Source organism: Oncorhynchus mykiss, chromosome 11 (genome assembly GCF_057628025.1).
Source record: "Oncorhynchus mykiss isolate SJ-2025 chromosome 11, ASM5762802v1, whole genome shotgun sequence".
Classification (NCBI taxonomy): Eukaryota; Metazoa; Chordata; class Actinopteri; order Salmoniformes; family Salmonidae; genus Oncorhynchus; species Oncorhynchus mykiss.
The window spans coordinates 56,100,569-56,119,755 of NC_143032.1; the positions used below are offsets into that span (position 1 = coordinate 56,100,569).

The window sequence follows — 19,187 nt, forward strand, 5'->3', positions numbered from 1 at the left end:
AAGGAGAGTTTACAGTCTAGCCAGACACCTACTTATAGATGTCCACATATTCTAGGTCGGAACCATCCAGGGTGGTGATGCTAGTCGGGCGTGCGGGTGCAGGCAGCGAACGGTTGAATAGCATGCATTTGGTTTTACTAGCGTTTAAGAGCAGTTGGAGGCCACGGAAGGAGTGTTGTATGGCATTGAAGCTCGTTTGGAGGTTAGATAGCACAGTGTCCAAGGAAGGGCCAGAAGTATACAGAATGATGTCGTCTGCGTAGAGGTGGATCAGGGAGAGCAACATCATCGATATATACAGAGAAAAGAGTCGGCCCGAGAATTGAACCCTGTGGCACCCCCATAGAGACTGCCAGAGGACCGGACAACATGCCCTCCGATTTGACACACCGGTTGGAGAACCAGGCAAGGCAGTCATTAGAAAAACCGAGGCTACTGAGTCTGCCGATGAGAATATGGTGATTGACAGAGTCGAAAGCCTTGGCCAGGTCGATGAAGACTGCTGCACAATACTGTCTTTTATCGATGGCGGTTATGATATTGTTTAGTACCTTTAGCGTGGCTGAGGTGCACCCGTGACCGGCTCGGAAACCAGATTGCACAGCGGAGAAGGTACGGTGGGATTCGAGATGGTCACGTCTGTATATATACAGTGGGGAGAACAAGTATTTGATACACTGCTGATTTTGCAGGTTTTCCTACTTACAAGCATGTAGAGGTCTGTAATTTTTATCATAGGTACACTTCAACTGTGAGAGATGGAATCTAAAACAAAAATCCAGAAAATCACATTGTATGATTTTTAAGTAATTAATTTGCATTTTATTGCATGACATAAGTATTTGATCACCTACCAACCAGTAAGAATTCTGGATCTCACAGACTTGTTAGTTTTTCTTTAAGAAGCCCTCCTGTTCTCCACTCATTACCTGTATTAAATGCACCTGTTTGAACTTGTTACCTGTATAAAAGACACCTGTCCACACACTCAATCAAACAGACTCCAACCTCTCCACAATGGCCAAGACTAGAGAGCTGTGTAAGGACATCAGGGATAAAATTGTAGACCTGCACAAGGCTGGGATGGGTTACAGGACAATAGGCAAGCAGCTTGGTGAGAAGGCAACAACTGTTGGCGCAACTATTCGAAAATGGAAGAAGTTCAAGATGACGGTCAATCACCCTCGGTCTGGGGCTCCATGCAAGATCTCACCTCGTGGGGCATCAATGATCATGAGGAAGGTGAGGGATCAGCCCTGAACTACACGGCAGGACCTGGTCAATGACCTGAAGAGAGCTGGGACCACAGTCTCAAAGAAAACCATTAGTAAAACACTACGCCGTCATGGATTAAAATCCTGCAGCGCACGCAAGGTCCCCCTGCTCAAGCCAGCGCATGTCCAGGCCCGTCTGAAGTTTGCCAATGACCATCTGGATGATCCTGAGGAGGAATGGGAGAAGGTCATGTGGTCTGATGAGACAAAAATTGAGCTTTTTGGTCTAAACTCCACTCAACGTGTTTGGAGGAAGAAGAAGGATGAGTACAACCCCAAGAACACCATCCCAACCGTGAAACATGGAGGTGGAAACATCCTTCTTTGGGGATGCTTTTCTGCAAAGGGGACAGGACGACTGCACCGTATTGAGGGGAGGATGGATGGGGCCATGTATTGCGAGATCTTGGCCAACAACCTCCTTCCCTCAGTAAGAGCATTGAAGATGGGTCGTGGCTGGGTCTTCCCAGCATGACAACGACCTGAAACAACACACAGCCAGGGCAACTAAGGAGTGGCTCCGTAAGAAGCATCTCAAGGTCCTGGAGTGGCCTAGCCAGTCTCCAGACCTGAACCGAATAGAAAATATTTGGAGGGAGCTGAAAGTCCGTATTGCCCAGCGACAGCCCCGAAACCTGAAGGATCTGGAGAAGGTCTGTACGAAGGAGTGGGCCAAAATCCCTGCTGCAGTGTGTGCAAACCTGGTCAAGAACTACAGGAAACGTATGATCTCTGTAATTGCAAACAAAGGTTTCTGTACCAAATATTAAGTTCTGCTTTTCTGATGTATCAAATACTTAAGTCATGCAATAAAATGCAAATGAATTACTTAAAAATCATACAATGCGATTTTCTGGATTTTTGTTTTAGATTCTGTCTTTCACAGTTGAAGTGTACCTATGATAAAATTACAGACCTCTACATGCTTTGTAAGTAGGAAAACCTGCAAAATCGGCATTATCAAATACTTGTTCTCCCCACTGTATATATACAGACGTGGCCAAAAGTATTAGCACCCTTGCATTTCACCCCCCAAAAACTTGACATTTACGAAAGTATTTGGTCTCCAAAATGCTTTATTTCACTGTTAATATATCTGTAACGAAGATGCAGGGAGTCAGGAAGCAGGTGCAGTCAGTGAGTTTAAAAAGAACGAACAGAGTTAATACACGAACAAGAGTAGTCTGAACATAAACACATAAACAATACTGCCTGATGGGTGATAACAACGGAGTGCTAGATAAAGGGGGAGTAATCAGGGAAGTGATGAAGTCCAGGTGTGCCTGATGATGAGGCGCAGGTGTGCGTAATGATGGTTGCCAGGTGTGCATAATGATGGATTGCCAGGATCGTAGGTTAGTAGACCGGCGACGTCGAGCGCTGGAGTAGACGTGACAATATCCATTTAAATCAGAAAATAAACAGAAATAGCATTGACAAAATTATTGAGACCCTAGACTTAATATTTGGTAGCACAGCCTTTGGTCAAAATAACTGCAATCAAGTGCTTCCTATAGCCATCGATGAGTTTCCTGCACCTCTTTACTGGCAGTTTGGCCTGCTCCTCTTGTGCAAATTGCTCCAGTTCTCAAATCAAATCAAAGATTATTTGTCACGTACTTACAGGCTCTAACCAATAGTGCAAAAAAGGTATTAGGTGAACAATAGGTAAGTAAAGAAATAAAACAACAGTAAATTGACAGGCTATATACAGTAGCGAGGCTATAAAAGTAGCGAGGCTACATACAGACACCGGTTAGTTAGGCTGATTGAGGTAGTATGTAGATATGGTTAAAGGGACTATACATATATGATGAACAGAGAGTAGCAGTAGCGTAAAAGAGGGGTTGGCGGGTGGTGGGACACAATGCAGATAGCCCGATTAGCCAATGTGCGGGAGAACTGGTTGGTCGGCCCAATTGAGGTAGTATATACATTAATGTATAGTTAAAGTGGCTATGCCTATATGATAAACAGAGAGTAGCAGCAGCGTAAAAGAGGGGTTGGGGGCGTGCACACAATGCAAATAGTCCGGGTAGCCATTTGATTACCTGTTCAGGAGTCTCATGGCTTGGGGGTAAAAACTGTTGAGAAGCCTTTTTGTCCTAGACTTGGCACTCTGGTACCGCTTGCCATGCGGTAGTAGAGAGAACAGTCTATGACTGGGGAGGCTAGGGTCATTGACCATTTTTAAGGCCTTCCTCTGGTGTAGAGGTCCTAGATGGCAGGCAGCTTAGCCAGTGATGTACTGGGCTGTACGCACTACCCTCTGTAGTGCCTTGCGGTCAGAGGCCGAGCAATTGCCGTACCAGGCAGTGATACAACTAGTCAGGATGCTCTCAATGTTGCAGCTGTAGAACCTTTTGAGGATCTCAGGATCCATGGCAAATCTTTTTAGTTTCCTGAAGGGGAATAGGCTTTGTCGTGCCCTCTTCACATGCCCTCTTTTCTCCCAGATTTGAACGGTGCTTTCTCCCAACTGCTGTTTTCAGATCTCTCCACAAGTTTTCAATGGGAGCTTGATCTGGACTCATTGCTGGCGACAGAACAGTCCAGTGTTTTGTCTTGAACCATTCCTGGGTGCTCTTTGAAGTGTGTTTGGGGTCATTGTCCTGCTGGAAGACCCATGACCTTTGACAGAGACCAAGCTTTCTGGCACTGGGTCTGACATTGCGCTCCAAAATGCCTTGGTATTCTCCTGATTTCATGATGCCATGCACACGTTCAAAGCACCCAGTGCCAGAGGCAGCAAAGCAACCCAAAACATGAACCTCCTCCATGTTTGACTGTAGGGAAGGTGTATTTTCTTTGAAGGCTTAATTTTGTTTTCTGTAAACATAGAGATGGTGTGCTTTACCAAAAAGCTCAAATTTGGTCTCATTTGTCCACAGGATAAGGATTTTGGCATGTTCAGGTGTGTTTTGGCAAATTGCAGTCAAGCTTTGTTATGTCTTTCTCTCAGCAGTGGGGTCCTCCTGAGTTGGCGACAGAAGGTGCGAGTTGAAAATGTCGTACCTTGTGTCTGAAGGTCAGCTTGAATCTGTGTGGCAGTTGATCGAGGAGCTTTCTCCACCATTCAAACAATCCTTTGCTTCAATCTTCCATCAAGTTCTCTCTGCATGGCTACAGTGGCATGGGCCTTTAACTTCTTGATAACATTACGTACAGTGGAAACAGGAACATCAAGGTCTCTGGAGATGGACTTGTAGACTTGAGATTTTTGATGCTTGGCTACAATCTTGTGTCTGACCTCCACAGATCATTTTCTGGTTCTCTTTCTTTTCTCCATGCTCATTGCAGTATACAACGTGACACAAAACAGGAGAATAAGTCCTTTTCTCTAGTCAAACTGGTTGAATGAGTGATTTTCATATTGCAGGCACCTGCAACTCACGACATGTGAGTTCAATTCCAAAGTAAAGGAGAATCACCTGCATGAAATCAAATTACTTCTAACTACTTCTAGAAGGTGCCATTTTATGATTTATTTGTGGAATAAGCTAACATTTAGTAAATTATTCAGATTCTTTTGTTTTGTTCAAATGAAACCAAAGACATATATATGTGGACACCAAAATTTCAACACAACAGTTTTCAACAGTTTTCTGGAAGAAATTGGGCAAAATTTGCAAGGGTGACAATATTTTTCTAGGTACTCTTTGCCTGGTCCAGTCAGTGTGCCTCCTCTGCAAAATACCATTGACAGATCTTTTTGTAAATAATTATGATAAAACGTAGGATAAAAATGAAGAAATAACAAACCTGAGGGGGCACCTGCCCTTGTGCCCCCTATGGACATGACGTCACTAACTGTAATGACAAAGTCCCTCATCCAGAACACCACAGCACACCACTAGATATGGCTCTCTCAAGGTGATGTGATTTAAAAGGAATCCCAGCTCCACTGCCGTTGTGCCTTTGACCAAGGCACTTAACCCCAAATTTGCTCCAACTGCACTGCACCGCTGCTGACCCTGTTCCACATTGGTGTGTGTCTGCTGGTTAATTAAGGAAGAGAACGAATGTCTGTTTCTAACCAAATGGAAAATTAAGTATCTATTCTCTTACACTTAATTGCTGTTCATTTTGAATACTTTTACAATACCTCTGATTTACAGTTCGAGACAGACTATCGAAAATTGCACAGGAAATAAACGGTTAATAGCACATGTTGTCCTGAGGTTCAGGACTGCGATGTCAGGCGCTCCTGAATCTAGCTGACGCCAGTGGAAGAGACCGACAGGAGAAGCGCGCTCTTGTAGAATACAGAAACCTCGCGGGAAAAACAGATAATTCGTCGATTTACGGTTAATTCCGGATGCCTGTCTGAAGATGAAGGTGAGTGTTTCAAAATAAATCTGTCATTATGTCTTTCTGTTACAAGGGTATTATTTGTCATAGATAGTGAAAGTAGCTTTATAAGTAAACGAATGACAGGTAACAAACCGAAGAGCTCAGCCTTCACCGTCGCCATATCCATTTCTGTTTGTGTTGCTAAGCAATAGCGCTGAATCCGTCTTTGGTACTGGTATCCTACTTTCGCAAACTGGTAGCCTACTTTTTGACTGTTTCGTTATTGAGTTGTTATTTTGTTCAAAGAAACATCACACAGCCTGGGTATAGTATAAATATTGTAGTGAACTCAAACCAAAATGCAATGAGGTGTAAAATTATTATATGTAATTTAGATATGTTATTTACTTTGAGCCTGGCAGAATGTGTTAATGTTTTTGGATAATTGATATGCTAGATTGAATGACATAGGGCAATTCCAAGGTAATGCTGAGACTTAGATTTTTCACTTTACAATGTAGGCTATGTCAAACAAAAAAACGATGATTGCAAAGTTAAAGAAACCATACAACTCTATGCACAATGGACTACTTTCATTAATAGCACTGAACATTTTACCAAAGCAGATTTACTTGAACAGTGCAGATGCAAAGTTTGGTAACAGAATGAAGATTTGTGCTGTTTGTTCCGTCATTCCATTACCAAACCTTTCATCTGCACTGCAAGAGCATTGTGAGGACTGCATACACAGGAGCAGGGCATTTCTCTCTCAACCCAATGAAGTCAAGCAAGTTGCTGTTTCAGTATTGTCTGTGAATGCTTGAGGAGAACTCGGCATTGAGAACTGCTCAGCATTTGACACTGTCATTGGTGTGGAGTGGGTGAGATTCCAGGGATGTTCACTGCAATCTTGCCCTCCTGGCACTGCCCTGACCTTGCAACTGCTGGTTTTTTTTTTTGTGTTTTTTTTTACAGTGTCTAGGTTACTCGGGACCATGGAGCTGAGCAAACACAAGATGATGATTACCGTCACCACAGTCACATGCATAGAGAAGACAGTTCAGGCCAAGAACAGAACAAACACAGACATAGACCCTAATGCTTAGTGAGGAAAGGTGCCGTATTGTCCTGTGATGTACTGAGACTCAGCCAGCTACTGAGGTAGCATCTATGAATGCCATCTCAGGCCTGTGACACAGAGAAATTCCATTATTCACCTGAAGGAAGGAGAATTGTGAGTCAGAATGGAAGAGAAAAGAGAACTGTCACTCTGTAAATCTCTCAGCCAGTAAACTCACTGGGACGTTTTTATTTTCTCTCTAATTTTCTGTATTTTGCATTTAAAATGACAGTTTAAGTCGCAAAGACCTTTTGACTTTGTATTTTCTGCTGCTGTGTTTGAAGGAAGTCCTGCTGGGATCTGAGTTCAAGCCTGGGGTGTAATTGAAAAGAGAGTGCATCTAAGGCTGAGCCCTGTTCATTGTATTTTTTTTTACCCACCCCCTTATCTCAGCTGTCAAGAGGGAGGATTCTCTTATAAGTTACCCGCAGCCACAGAGACAGTGGTGGGAAAAGAGGGTGGGAGGAAGATAAAGGAGGAAAAGGAGGGGTGAAAGGAACATTGAGCTGAGTGTGAGGGAGTGTGTACACACAACCCAGAGACTGAGTGACTCCTGTAACCAAGGACAAAGGTAGCAACACATCACAACGTCACTCTCGCCCACTGAGCATCCTAAAGAAAGGGGAGGCGAGCACTCAGACTCTGAATCAACAGTCTCCCATTATTCAGTGCTGAGCCCCTGGGGTTGGAGTGATTGCCCTGGAGTGCTGAAGTCTGGGCACATCTTGGCCACATCCAGAGTGGACTGCACTGAACAGAAGCCTGGTGGGTGGAGTTAAATTCTCTGCCAGAGTTTACTGTTCTCTTATTTCAGTGGTATAATTGCATTGCTTTCTTTAACTGGCCCATATTTGCATCTGTTTGACCAGCGAGGACTGAGGAGTAGACTGAGAGGGGTGTTCAGTGTGTGTCAAGGTGGAGCTGGAGGAGGCGTGGAGGAGTAACCCAAGGCAGTGAGGACAAAGGTACCCACCATGGGAAAATCAAACAGCAAGCTCAAGCAGGAGGTGGTGGAGGAACTCACCAGGAAGACCTACTGTGAGTGTCCTTTTTTTAATGTTCTATCTTTTTTCAACTGGACTGAGATAGGATGTGGATTGTATAAAATGCAAATATTTTATGTTGGGTGAACAAAATCATTGTAAAATGGATGAATAAATAACCTATACATAATACATGCCTATTTCATAACTATGTAACAGCATTAAAACAGCACTGTAAGAGCACTGAACCAAGTCTGATTTAGTGCTGGTGAATTTTCTAGTGCATTTTATGATGAACAATATTGAATAAAATACTAAATGTGTACCTCACATGACCTGGTTTCCATGTAGCCTGGATAAGACATCTAGGCTTCTGTTTCTCTTAATCCTCAGAAACAACAGCACAAATTAAAGGCCCAATGCAGCCGTTTTATATCAATATTAAATCATGTCTGGGTAACAATTAAGTACCTTACTGTAATAGATGTATATTAACATGGGCAAAAACAGCTTTTTAAAAAACTATTTTTCAAGCAAGAATGACTGTCTGGGAGTGGTCTACGTGGGGAGGGAAAACTGAAAACTAGCTGTTATTGGCAGAGAGGTTTAGAACCGCATGGTGATGTCACCATGGAAACTCCAGCCCATGCAAACCTGCTGATTAGAAGGTCCTGTGTAGATTGTATTTTTAACAAGCAACTATCAGGAAATAACACTGATCACATTTTTCACACTTTTACAGTATTTGTTTCATCAGCTGTTACAATATGATAAAAAACATAGGAAAACAAATTTTACTGCCATGGGCCTTTAACTGTCATCTCCTCTGTGGATATAGCCTAGGCTTCATATTTTTGGCTTGCATAAATATTTCTATGGTGTCACAAATTGTGATTAGTTCAGGTCTTTGGAAACAGTCCACTGGGAAGGAGAGATATATGAATATGCAGATGGAGTTAAGACTTTGGATCAGCAATCAAGCTGGTGGTGGTTTGCCAAAAGTTAGCAAATATGGGCTTGATGGAGCCTTCATACAGTGCCATTAGTGTATGCACATTTAGGCAAAGGTCTTCAAGTAGCAGGCAAAATAACACTATTTTCATTGTGTGCAATAGGTCACCTAGCCTAAGTCAGGCAAAGTGGACTGGAGGCATTTGCATCAATAACAAGATAATCACAATTATGTTAATTAGCATCTCTAATCACAGAATGAACATATCCACATACAGTTGAAGTCAGAAGTTTACATACACCTTAGCCAAATACATTTAAACTCAGTTTTTCACAGTTCCTGACATTTAATCCTAGTAAAAATGTCCTGTCTTAGGTCAGTTAGGATCACCACTTTATTTTAAGAATGTGAAATGTCAGAATAATAGTAGAGAGAATTATTTATTTCAGCTTTTATTTATTTCATCACATTCCCAGTGGGTCAGAAGTTTACATACAAATGTTCTATAGGGTTGAGGTCAGGACTTTGTGATGGCCATCCCAATACCTTGACTTTGTTGTCCTTAAGCCATTTTGCCACAACTTTGGAAGTATGCTTGGGGTCATTGTCTATTTGGAAGACCCATTTACGACCAAGCTTCAACTTCCTGACTGATGTATTGAGATGTTGCTTCAATATATCCACATAATTTTCCTACCTCATGATGCCATCTATTTTGTGAAGTGTACCAGTCCCTCGTGCAGCAAAGCACCCCCACAACATGATGCTGCCACCCCGTGCTTCACGGTTGGGATGGGGTTCTTTGGCTCGCAAACTTCCCCCTTTTTCCTCCAAACATAACAATGGTCATAATGGCCAAACAGTTCTATTTTTGTTTCATCAGACCAGAGGACATTTCTCCAAAAAGTACAATCTTTGTCCCCATGTGCAGTTGCAAACTGTAGTCTGGCTTTTTTATGGTGGTTTTGGAGCAGTGGCTTCTTCCTTGCTGAGCGGCCTTTCAGGTTATGTTGATATAGGACTCGTTTTACTGTGGATATAGATACTTTTGTACCTGTTTCCTCCAGCATCTTCACAAGGTCCTTTGCTGTTGTTCTGGGATTGATTTGAACTTTTCGCACCAAAGGACGTTCATCTCTAGGAGACAGAATGCGTCTCCTTCGTGAGCGGTATGACGGCTGCGTGATCCCATGGTGTTTATACTTGCGTACTATTATTTGTACAGGTGAACGTGGTACCTTCAGGCGTTTGGAAATTACTCCCAAGAATGAACCAGAGTTGTGGAGGTCTACAATTTATTTTCTGAGGTCTTGGCTGATTTATTTGGATTTTTCCATGATGTCAAACAAAGAGGCACTGAGTCTGAAGGTAGGCCTTGAAATACATCCACAGGTACACCTACAATTGACTCAAATGATGTCAATTAGCCTATCAGAAGCTTCTAAAGCCATGACATCGTTTTCTGGAATTTTCCAAGCTGTTTAAAGGCACAGTCAACTTAGTGTATGTAAACTTCTGACCCACTGGAATTGTGATACAGTGAATTACAAGTGAAATAATCTTGTCTGTAAACAATTGTTGGAAAAATTACTTGTGTCATTCACAAAGTAGATGTCCTAACCGACTTGCCAAAACTATAGTTTGTTAACAATACATTTGTGGAGTGGTTTAAAAATGAGTTTTAATGACTCAAACATAAGTGTATGTATACTTCCGACTTCAACTGTAGCCATTTAAATGAAGCAGTCCATTTTGCAAATAAATATTGCTTTTTGTTCCTTCAGTATTTAGAAGACAAGAGTTGAAACATTACATTTGTGCACACAGTATTGAGTCTAGTGGGGGGGTGGTTAGCTTGTAGCATTGCATGCCAGGTGTTGGGTGGGAGTTGACAGCCAATGGCTGCCTAATGACAGTTCTGTTCACGCGGTGGGCTTCACCACACCACAACCAGGGAAGGCTGCTGTGGCAGGAGATTGAAGTGCTGAGGAAGATTGGGCTTCGTGCTGGGATGGGCTGTTTGCTGCTCTCCTTTATCCAGCTCTCTCTTTTCTGTTTTTTCTCTCTCTCTCTCTCCCTCCACATCCCCTAATTGCCCTATTTGAGCAGGGAATGGAACAGTATAATTAGGATCTCATCTCCTTAGCTTTGCACAGAGGGGCACCCAGCCTTTTCTCCCAGCATGTCCACTCCCTTACCCCGCTCTCATCTAATTTAGACCCCTTTTCATTTCTCCCCTCATTCCATCTCCTTTTCTTTCTGATTCTTCTTCTCCCTCTCCTGTTGAGAGGCTTAAATATTATTCCTCTGACTTGTAAATCATATCCTTTCTTCCTTTCTCATTGGAAGTTGTTTTCAGTGATCAATTTTGAGCCCAGGAAGTTGTAGGGCTGTTTTCAGTGCCATAATAAAAGATTAAAAGAAGCTGGCTTACCCTACTGTCCTGTCCATGGCACACACCCAAATTAAAGGAGGAGCACCGTCTGTGCGTTAACAATTTTAGGATGCAGTTCTGGAGATTGTGTTTTTTTGGTGCATCTAAGGTAATTTGACAGCCAGTCAAGTAAATCTCATAAGCAACGTTTTTACTCCTATTGCCAACCTCACTTTGATCCAATGTCAAGTTTGAGACATTCTCTTTTGACACTTCAAAGGAAAAGCCTATCTATAATTATACCAGTCTTACACGTTTGGTTGTGCGGGCAGAAAGCAGAGATACTTCCTCTGCTTTCCTACTTTTTCTATTAGCTATTTCAATTTGCCAATTTAACAAGCATTTAATATTGCATGTTATGGCTTAAAACATACCCATATTTTAATGTAGGGGGCCACAGTTTAGCCTACTGTACCTAAACCTAAACAAGTCTAAATGGTTTTCCAAATGACTGGTCTGATATGATATGGAAAGAGGAATCCCAGTCAACCTGAGGATGTAATAGGTGTTTTTGTTAGCCGTCAGACTCAGCTCAGCAGTTGATACTGACAGAGTGCAAGCTGGATGTGAGTAGGCCTGCAGGGCAAGTAAGCTGCTAGCCCTGACCTCACTGCTCTCCTCCCTCCTCATAGGCTGATTGTATTACTGCCCATTGCCTTTGACTGAGTTACATAATCAAACTTGATTAAATCTCAGCCATGGTGAATTGCCTAGATTTTTGGACGGCATTGACTTTTGAGGCCAATTTAATGGCTTGCCCGACATTCGTGAGATTGACTCTGTAATTTATGAATGTGTCACATGATAATTCTCTGTGAAGCGCTGAGCAAAGCAGGGATGTACAGTGAGGGAAAAAAGTATTTGATCCCCTGCTGATTTTGTATGTTTGCCCACTGACAACGAAATGATCCGTCTATAATTTTAATGGTAGGTTTATTTGAACAGTGAGAGACAGAATAACAACAACAAAATCCAGAAAAAGTCATGTCAAAAATGTTATAAATTGATTTGCCTTTTAATGAGGGAAATAAGTATTTGACCCCTCTGCAAAACATGACTTAGTATTTGGTGGCAAAACCCTTGTTGGCAATCACAGATGTCAGACGTTTCTTGTAGTTGGCCACCAGGTTTGCACACATCTCAGGAGGGATTTTGTCCCACTCATCTTTGCAGATCTTCTCCAAGTCAGTAAGGTTTCGAGGCTGACGTTTGGCAACTCGAACCATTAGCTCCCTCCACAGATGTTCTATGTGATTAAGGTCTGGAGACAGGCTAGGCCACTCCAGGAACTTAATGTGCTTCTTCTTGAGCCACTCATTTGTTGCCTTGGCCGTGTGTTTTGGGTCATTGTCATGCTGGAGTACCCATCCACGACCCATTTTCAATGCCCTGGATGAGGGAAGGAGGTTCTCACCCAAGATTTGATGGTACATGGCCCCGTCCATCGTCCCTTTGATGCGGTGAAGTTGTCCTGTCCCCTTAGCAGAAAAACACCCCCAAAGCATAATGTTTCCACCTGAATGTTTGACGGTGGGGATGGTGTTCTTGGGGTCATAGGCAGCATTCCTCCTCCTCCAAACACGGCGAGTTGATTTGATGCCAAAGAGCTCCATTTTGGTCTCATCTGACCACAACACTTTCACCCAGTTGTCCTTTGAATCATTCAGATGTTCATTGGCAAACTTCAGACGGGCATGTACAGTGGGGCAAAAAAGTATTTAGTCAGCCACCAATTGTGCACGTTCTCCCACTTAAAAAGATGAGAGAGACCTGTAATTTTCATCATTGGTACACTTCAACTATGACAGACAAAATGAGAAAAACAATTCCAGAAAATCACATTGTAGGATTTTTAATGAAATTATTTGCAAATTATGGTGGAAAATAAGTATTTGGTCACCTACAAACAAGCAGGATTTCTGGCTCTCACAGACCTGTAACTTCTTCTTTAAGAGGCTCCTCTGTCTTCCACTCGTTACCTGTATTAATGGCACCTGTTTGAACTTGTTATCAGTATAAAAGACACCTGTCGACAACCTCAAACAGTCACACTCCAAACTCCACTATGGCCAAGACCAAAGAGCTGTCAATGGACACCAGAAACAAAATTGTAGACCTGCACCAGGCTGGGAAGACTGAATCTGCAATAGGTAAGCAGCTTGGTTTGAAGAAATCAACTGTGGGAGCAATTATTAGGAAATGGAAGACATACAAGACCACTGATAATCTCCCTTGATCTGGGGCTCCACGCAAGATCTCACCCCGTGGGGTCAAAATGATCACAAGAACGGTGAGCAAAAATCCCAGAACCACACGGGGGGGACCTATTGAATGACCTGCAGAGAGCTGGGACCAAAGTAACAAAGCCTACCATCAGTAACACACTACGCCGCCAGGGACTCAAATCCTGCAGTGCCAGACGTGTCCCCCTGCTTAAGCCAGTACATGTCCAGGCCCGTCTGAAGTTTGCTAGAGAGCATTTGGATGATCCAGAAGAAGTTTGGGAGAATGTCATATGGTCAGATGAAACCAAAATATAACTTTTTGGTAAAAACTCAACTCGTCATGTTTGGAGGACAAAGAATGCTGAGTTGCATCCAAAGAACACCATACCTACTGTGAAGCATGGGGGTGGTAACATCATGCTTTGGGGCTGTTTTTCTGCAAAGGGACCAGGACAACTGATCCGTGTAAAGGAAAGAATGAATGGGGCCATGTATCGTGAGATTTTGAGTGAAAACCTCCTTCCATCAGCAAGGGCATTGAAGATGAAACGTGGCTGGGTCTTTCAGCATGACAATGATCCCAAACACACCACCCGGGCAACGAAGGAGTGGCTTTGTAAGAAGCATTTCAAGGTCCCGGAGTGGCCTAGCCAGTCTCCAGATCTCAACCCCATAGAAAATCTTTGGAGGGAGTTGAAAGTCTGTGTTGCCCAGCAGCAGCCCCAAAACATCACTGCTCTAGAGGAGATCTGCATGGAGGAATGGGCCAAAATACCAGCAACAGTGTGTGAAAACCTTGTGAAGACTTACAGAAAACGTTTGACCTCTGTCATTGCCAACAAAGAGTATATAACAAAGTATTGAGATAAACTTTTGTTATTGACCAAATACTTATTTTCCACAATAATTTGCAAATAAATTCATAAAAAATCCTACAATGTGATTTTCTGGAGTTTTTTTCTGTCATAGTTGAAGTGGACCTATGATGAAAATTACAGGCCTTTCTCATCGTTTTAAGTGGGAGAACTTGCACAATTGGTGGCTGACTAAATACTTTTTTGCCCCACTGTATATGTGCTTTCTTGAGCAGGGGTACCTTGCGGGCGCTGCAGGATTTCAGTCCTTCACGGCGTAGTGTGTTACCAATTGTTTTCTTGGTGACTATGGTCCCAGCTGCCTTGAAATCATTGTTCTGGGCTGATTCCTCACCGTTCTCATGATCATTGCAACTCCATGAGGTGAGATCTTGCATGGAGCCCCTGGACGAGGGAGAGTGACAGTTCTTTTGTGTTTCTTCCATTTGCGAATAATCGCAGCGACCAAGCTGCTTGGAGATGGTCTTGTAGCCCATTCCAGCCTTGTGTAGGTCTACAATCTTGTCCCTGACATCCTTGGAGAGCTCTTTGGTCTTGGCCATGGTGGAGAGTTTGGAATCTGATTGATTGATTGCTTCTGTGGACAGGTGTCTTTTATACAGGTAACAAACTGAGATTAGGAGCACTCCCTTTAAGAGTGTGCTCCTAATTTCAGCTTGTTACCTGTATAAAAGACACCTGGGAGCCAGAAATCTTTCTGATTGAGAGGGGGTCAAATACTTATTTTCCTCATTAAAATGCAAATCAATTTATAACATTTTTGACATTTTTGTTGTTGTTATTCTGTCTCTCACTGTTCAAATAAACCTACAATTAAAATGATAGACTGATTATTTCTTTGTCAGTGGGCAAACGTACAAAATCAGCAGGGATCAAATACTTTTTTCCCTCACTGTACATGTGGGCGTAGGGCGTAGGCTATACCCTCAGTGGAAATTGGTTGCATCATGTCTCTTTACTGTTCTTATACTAACTGCACCAGTCAGCTACAATACTGGACGATGATTCTAGGCTAATAAAAATATTGTAACTAGTCTGTTAAAACCTCCACGGGATTGGTGTCCCCCTTGCGGGACGGCTGAGCTAACGTGCGCTAATGTGATTAGCATGACATTGTAAGGAACAAGAACATTTCCCAGGACATAGACATGTCTTATATGGGCAGAAAGATCAAATGTAGCATAGTTTTGTTTGATAAAATCTATTTTTATGTTCAAATGTAAGAACTGGGTTCTACAGTTTGAACCCCTGCTGTGTCTGTACATGTCTTTTCTGTACGGAAGCTAATTATCCATCATTTATGACATTCCTGGGAATGTGTAAAAAAAAAAATATTACCATATAATTTTTGTATGTTCTCTATAGTTATGTACTTGAAAATGTATCAATTAGGGCCTCCCGGTGGAGCAGTGGTCTAAGGCTATGGCTGTGCCACCAGAGACTCTGGGTTCAAGCACAGCCTCTGTCGCAGCCAGCTGCAACTGGGAGGCTCATGGGGCAGCGCACAATTGGCCTAGCGTCGTCCGGGTTAGGGAGGGTTTGGCCAGCAGGGATATCCTTGTCTCATTGTGCACTAGCGACTCCTGTGGCGGGCTGGGTGCAGTGCACGCTGACCAGGTCACTAGGTGTTTCCTCCGACACATTGGTGCGGCTGGCTGCAGGGTTGGATGCGCGCTGTGTTAAGAAGCAGTGCGGCTTGGCTTGGTTGGGTTGTGTTTTGGAGGACGCATGACCTTCGCCTCTCCCGAGTCCGTGGATACCATGAAACTGGTTCGATAATGTTACCTCCTAAACCCAATCTGCAAATAATAAAGACAGATTATGATTATGAAGATTATTATGATTATTATGAGTCAGCACCACATCACTAAAGCCCATTCATTCCACCATGTTGGTAAGTTAATGGTTCTCTGACTTCTCTCTCAATTTGAGATTTTTTGCCATTTTGACAATGAGAAGGCCAAGGGGTTGTTTGAGAATAAGAACCTAATTCTGAAGGCATATATAAGTGAATAAATTAACTTGTGCTTAACTTGTGTTATTCACCCATAACATTTTATTTAAAAACTGGTTGGAGTTTTTACGGGAACTTGAAAGTGTTGAGACACGTCCACAGACAGTGTTTTTATAAATATTATAGTTTAATGTAAACGTAAACTAGTATTCCATTTTTATGATTTATGGAAAAACTAAAGCAACATATTTTTTGTTTTATTCAAACAAGTTAGGTTTTTCTACAATGAAATTGTCACCAGATCTCGACCCAATTGAACACTTATGGGAGATTCTAGAGCGGTGCCTGAGACAGCGTTTTCCACCACCATCATCAACAAAACATCAAATTATGGAATTTTTCGTGGAAGAATGGTGTCACATCCCTCCAATAGAGTTACAGACACTGGTAGAATATTTGCCAAGGTGTATTGAAGCAACGCCCTATTAAGACACTTTATGTTGGTGTTTCCTTTATTTTGGCAGTTACCTGTATTTATTAAGCAAAACACCCAAGAAAACAACACTGCATCAGGCAATGTTAATAAATAGCCTATCCTTGCTCTACATGACAAGCTTCATTAAAATGTTGAATTAACTACTTAGTGGTGAAATGGCACTGTCTAGGTTACTGTTGAATGAAACAGGAAAATTAAGAGACCGGTTTCTTTTTTTTTTTGGTCTTTAAAATGAGGCAATCTTTTCCCAAAGGATATTTGTTTGAGCGTGTAGGAGGAAAGGCGGACACCTACTCTCAATTATATCATCCCTCTCCCTATCCACTGGGAACTCATTCACTCACTGGCATGAGCTTGTACTTGAAGGTTACAGGTATGCCTGGACATGACCTTTGCACATTCACTGTGTAAGGTTCAGGTAATATGATAGTTGTGACTATTCAAACCTTTGAATTATTCCCTCCACAGACTGGATAACGTCTTGCAGGATTCTATATATGAGTTTTTTTTTTTTATCCAACCACGATTATGGTGACAACAACATTATGACCTGTGGCAGAGGGAACAGCAAAATATAGCCCATGAACATTTAGTTTGTTGTATTGTGTGTAGTGCCTTAAGTAGCATCCTGTATAGAGAAAGCTACCTGTCTGTCCGAAGAACCACTGCTATGAGCAGTGTACCTTCAGAACGCCGTCACAGGACCACCAGGTTTTCAGCCCTTGTTTTAGAGAGTATGCCCCAGGGTTCAGATTGTGAAAGGAGAACCATGAGGGAGTGGTTGATTAGATACTGGCAGATAATAATGCTGCTTGTGTGGGCATGATAACATGTCTCGTTACCCAAGCCACTCACCATCCTGCTGGGTGACCTCTCTCTCTCACACAATGTGCTAAATTGACCTTTGAAATAATAATAATGATGTGGTCCTTGGGAGCAATACAGCAGATTAGTGAATTCCATAGCTTCAGGTGTGATGAATCATTCGGTTTGTTAACAATATGTACGGAATTACACATTATTCCTCAGGGTGGTTGCAAATGGAAAAACCCCAGTGCAATCATAATTTAAATGGACAGCACTATTAAGCCAGATATACTGTCAGTCCAACCTGTACAGTCATGGGAATCAGTGATTTTCACCTGCCAATGGATTTTCCAAGTCACCTTCATGGTCTGATACATAGTACATTAGTTTGTCTCTTGCTAAAAACAGTTTCTTTTTTTCTTACAGTTACAGAGAAAGAGGTGCAACAGTGGTAAGTACATCATTTTAAATGACCCTCCAAATCTCCTCCTGCTCTACCCTTTTTTTCTCCCCTCTTCTCCCAAAACTCAGATTCTTCTAACCTATGCATTACCCCTAGTCCTCAAATAGAACTGTAGCTGCCCATGTGGGTGAGATTGACTGAGTCACCTGCAACATCTGCTGTCTACTACATTTGGCAGATGTTCTTGTGTTAATGCCAGGTGCTCCAGGGGCCAGCTAAAGGCTGACTTCAGTCTACAGGGTCACTATGACTGGTCTGAACCTGGAGTGTAGATCTGCTGCTCTGGGGGCTGAGAGCAGTGACTAGGGTGTGAGCTGGCTGGGCTGGTGACCAGGAGCTTCCTGAGTTGTTGACTCATGTCTGACTGATGCTCCAACTCTGCAGCTGGGTATTAAGGCTTTTCTACAGAGGGAGTATTTCACTTTATATAGCCCTCTGATTAAATCCTCAATTTAATAGATATTTGACACACAGATATTGCTTCTGAGGTGAAATCCATGGGAAAAGTATTTAAGTAGGCTAGATAGTATAGTTCTACTGCAAAGTTAATTTCTCACACATTGCCTTGGAGACAGATGAGTTCTGAAAATAGAATGACTTTGAAGCCTGATAATAGTGAGACAGAGTGACTTTGGAGTCTGTCTGATAACACTGATACAAACACCTCCGTGATCTAATCCCTGCGCCTCCCAAGCCTTCTGGGGCTATTTTCAAGAGGGCCTTCTGATAACAAAACAAAATCGCAAGGTGCAAAGAGCATTCTACACTCTTTTGTGTTACTATAGCTCACAGCATTCCCTCCATGAGATTGTGGGTGTATCACCAGATTGCACCTTAAATGTGTTTCAGAGAGGGTATTACCATGTATTGCTCTCTGGCCTCCCTCTACTCTCAGACTGCACTTAACCTACTGGCTTTGTGACTAAATAGGCCTACATGAACACCTCTCAAACCAGCCATGTCACAGATTTCCTACAGAGTCAGGGATTGGTGATATTGTTGATGAAATCAAATCAAAGTTTATTGGTCGCATGCACAGTTTAGCAGATTGTCACGAATACACAGGGAGTCAGGAAGCAGGTGCAGAAGGAGAGTTTAATAACAATGATGAAAGGCAAATGAACTAAACAGGAGATGCGTACTGAACATGAAAGCAAACCAACACTGCCTGATGACTGAGGCTACTGAGGGCCAAATAAAGGGAGTGTAATCAAGGTGATGATGAAGTCCAGGTGTGCGTAATAATGGGGAGCAGGTGTGTGTAAGGATGGTTGCCAGCACCGGGGGTTAGTAGATCGGCGACGTCGAGCG

At 42.6% G+C, this 19,187-nt stretch overlaps 1 protein-coding gene and 1 long non-coding RNA gene across 3 annotated transcripts in view; one reads left to right on the top strand and one right to left on the bottom strand.

The window, feature by feature from the left end:
• The window catches only part of LOC149979634 (uncharacterized), a 237,291-nt gene that overhangs the window by 66,060 nt on the left and 152,044 nt on the right, over window positions 1-19,187 (bottom strand). The window lies entirely within an intron of this gene.
• The window catches only part of LOC110535962 (neuronal calcium sensor 1), a 32,875-nt gene continuing 19,165 nt past the window's right edge, over window positions 5,478-19,187 (top strand). Inside the window, exons 1-4 of the mRNA XM_036935793.2 lie at window positions 5,478-5,612; window positions 6,543-7,452; window positions 7,557-7,725; window positions 17,840-17,864. Of these exons, the coding sequence (XP_036791688.1) occupies window positions 7,662-7,725; window positions 17,840-17,864 (89 nt within the window). The 5' untranslated portion in view covers window positions 5,478-5,612; window positions 6,543-7,452; window positions 7,557-7,661. The remainder of the gene's footprint in view (window positions 5,613-6,542; window positions 7,453-7,556; window positions 7,726-17,839; window positions 17,865-19,187) is intronic.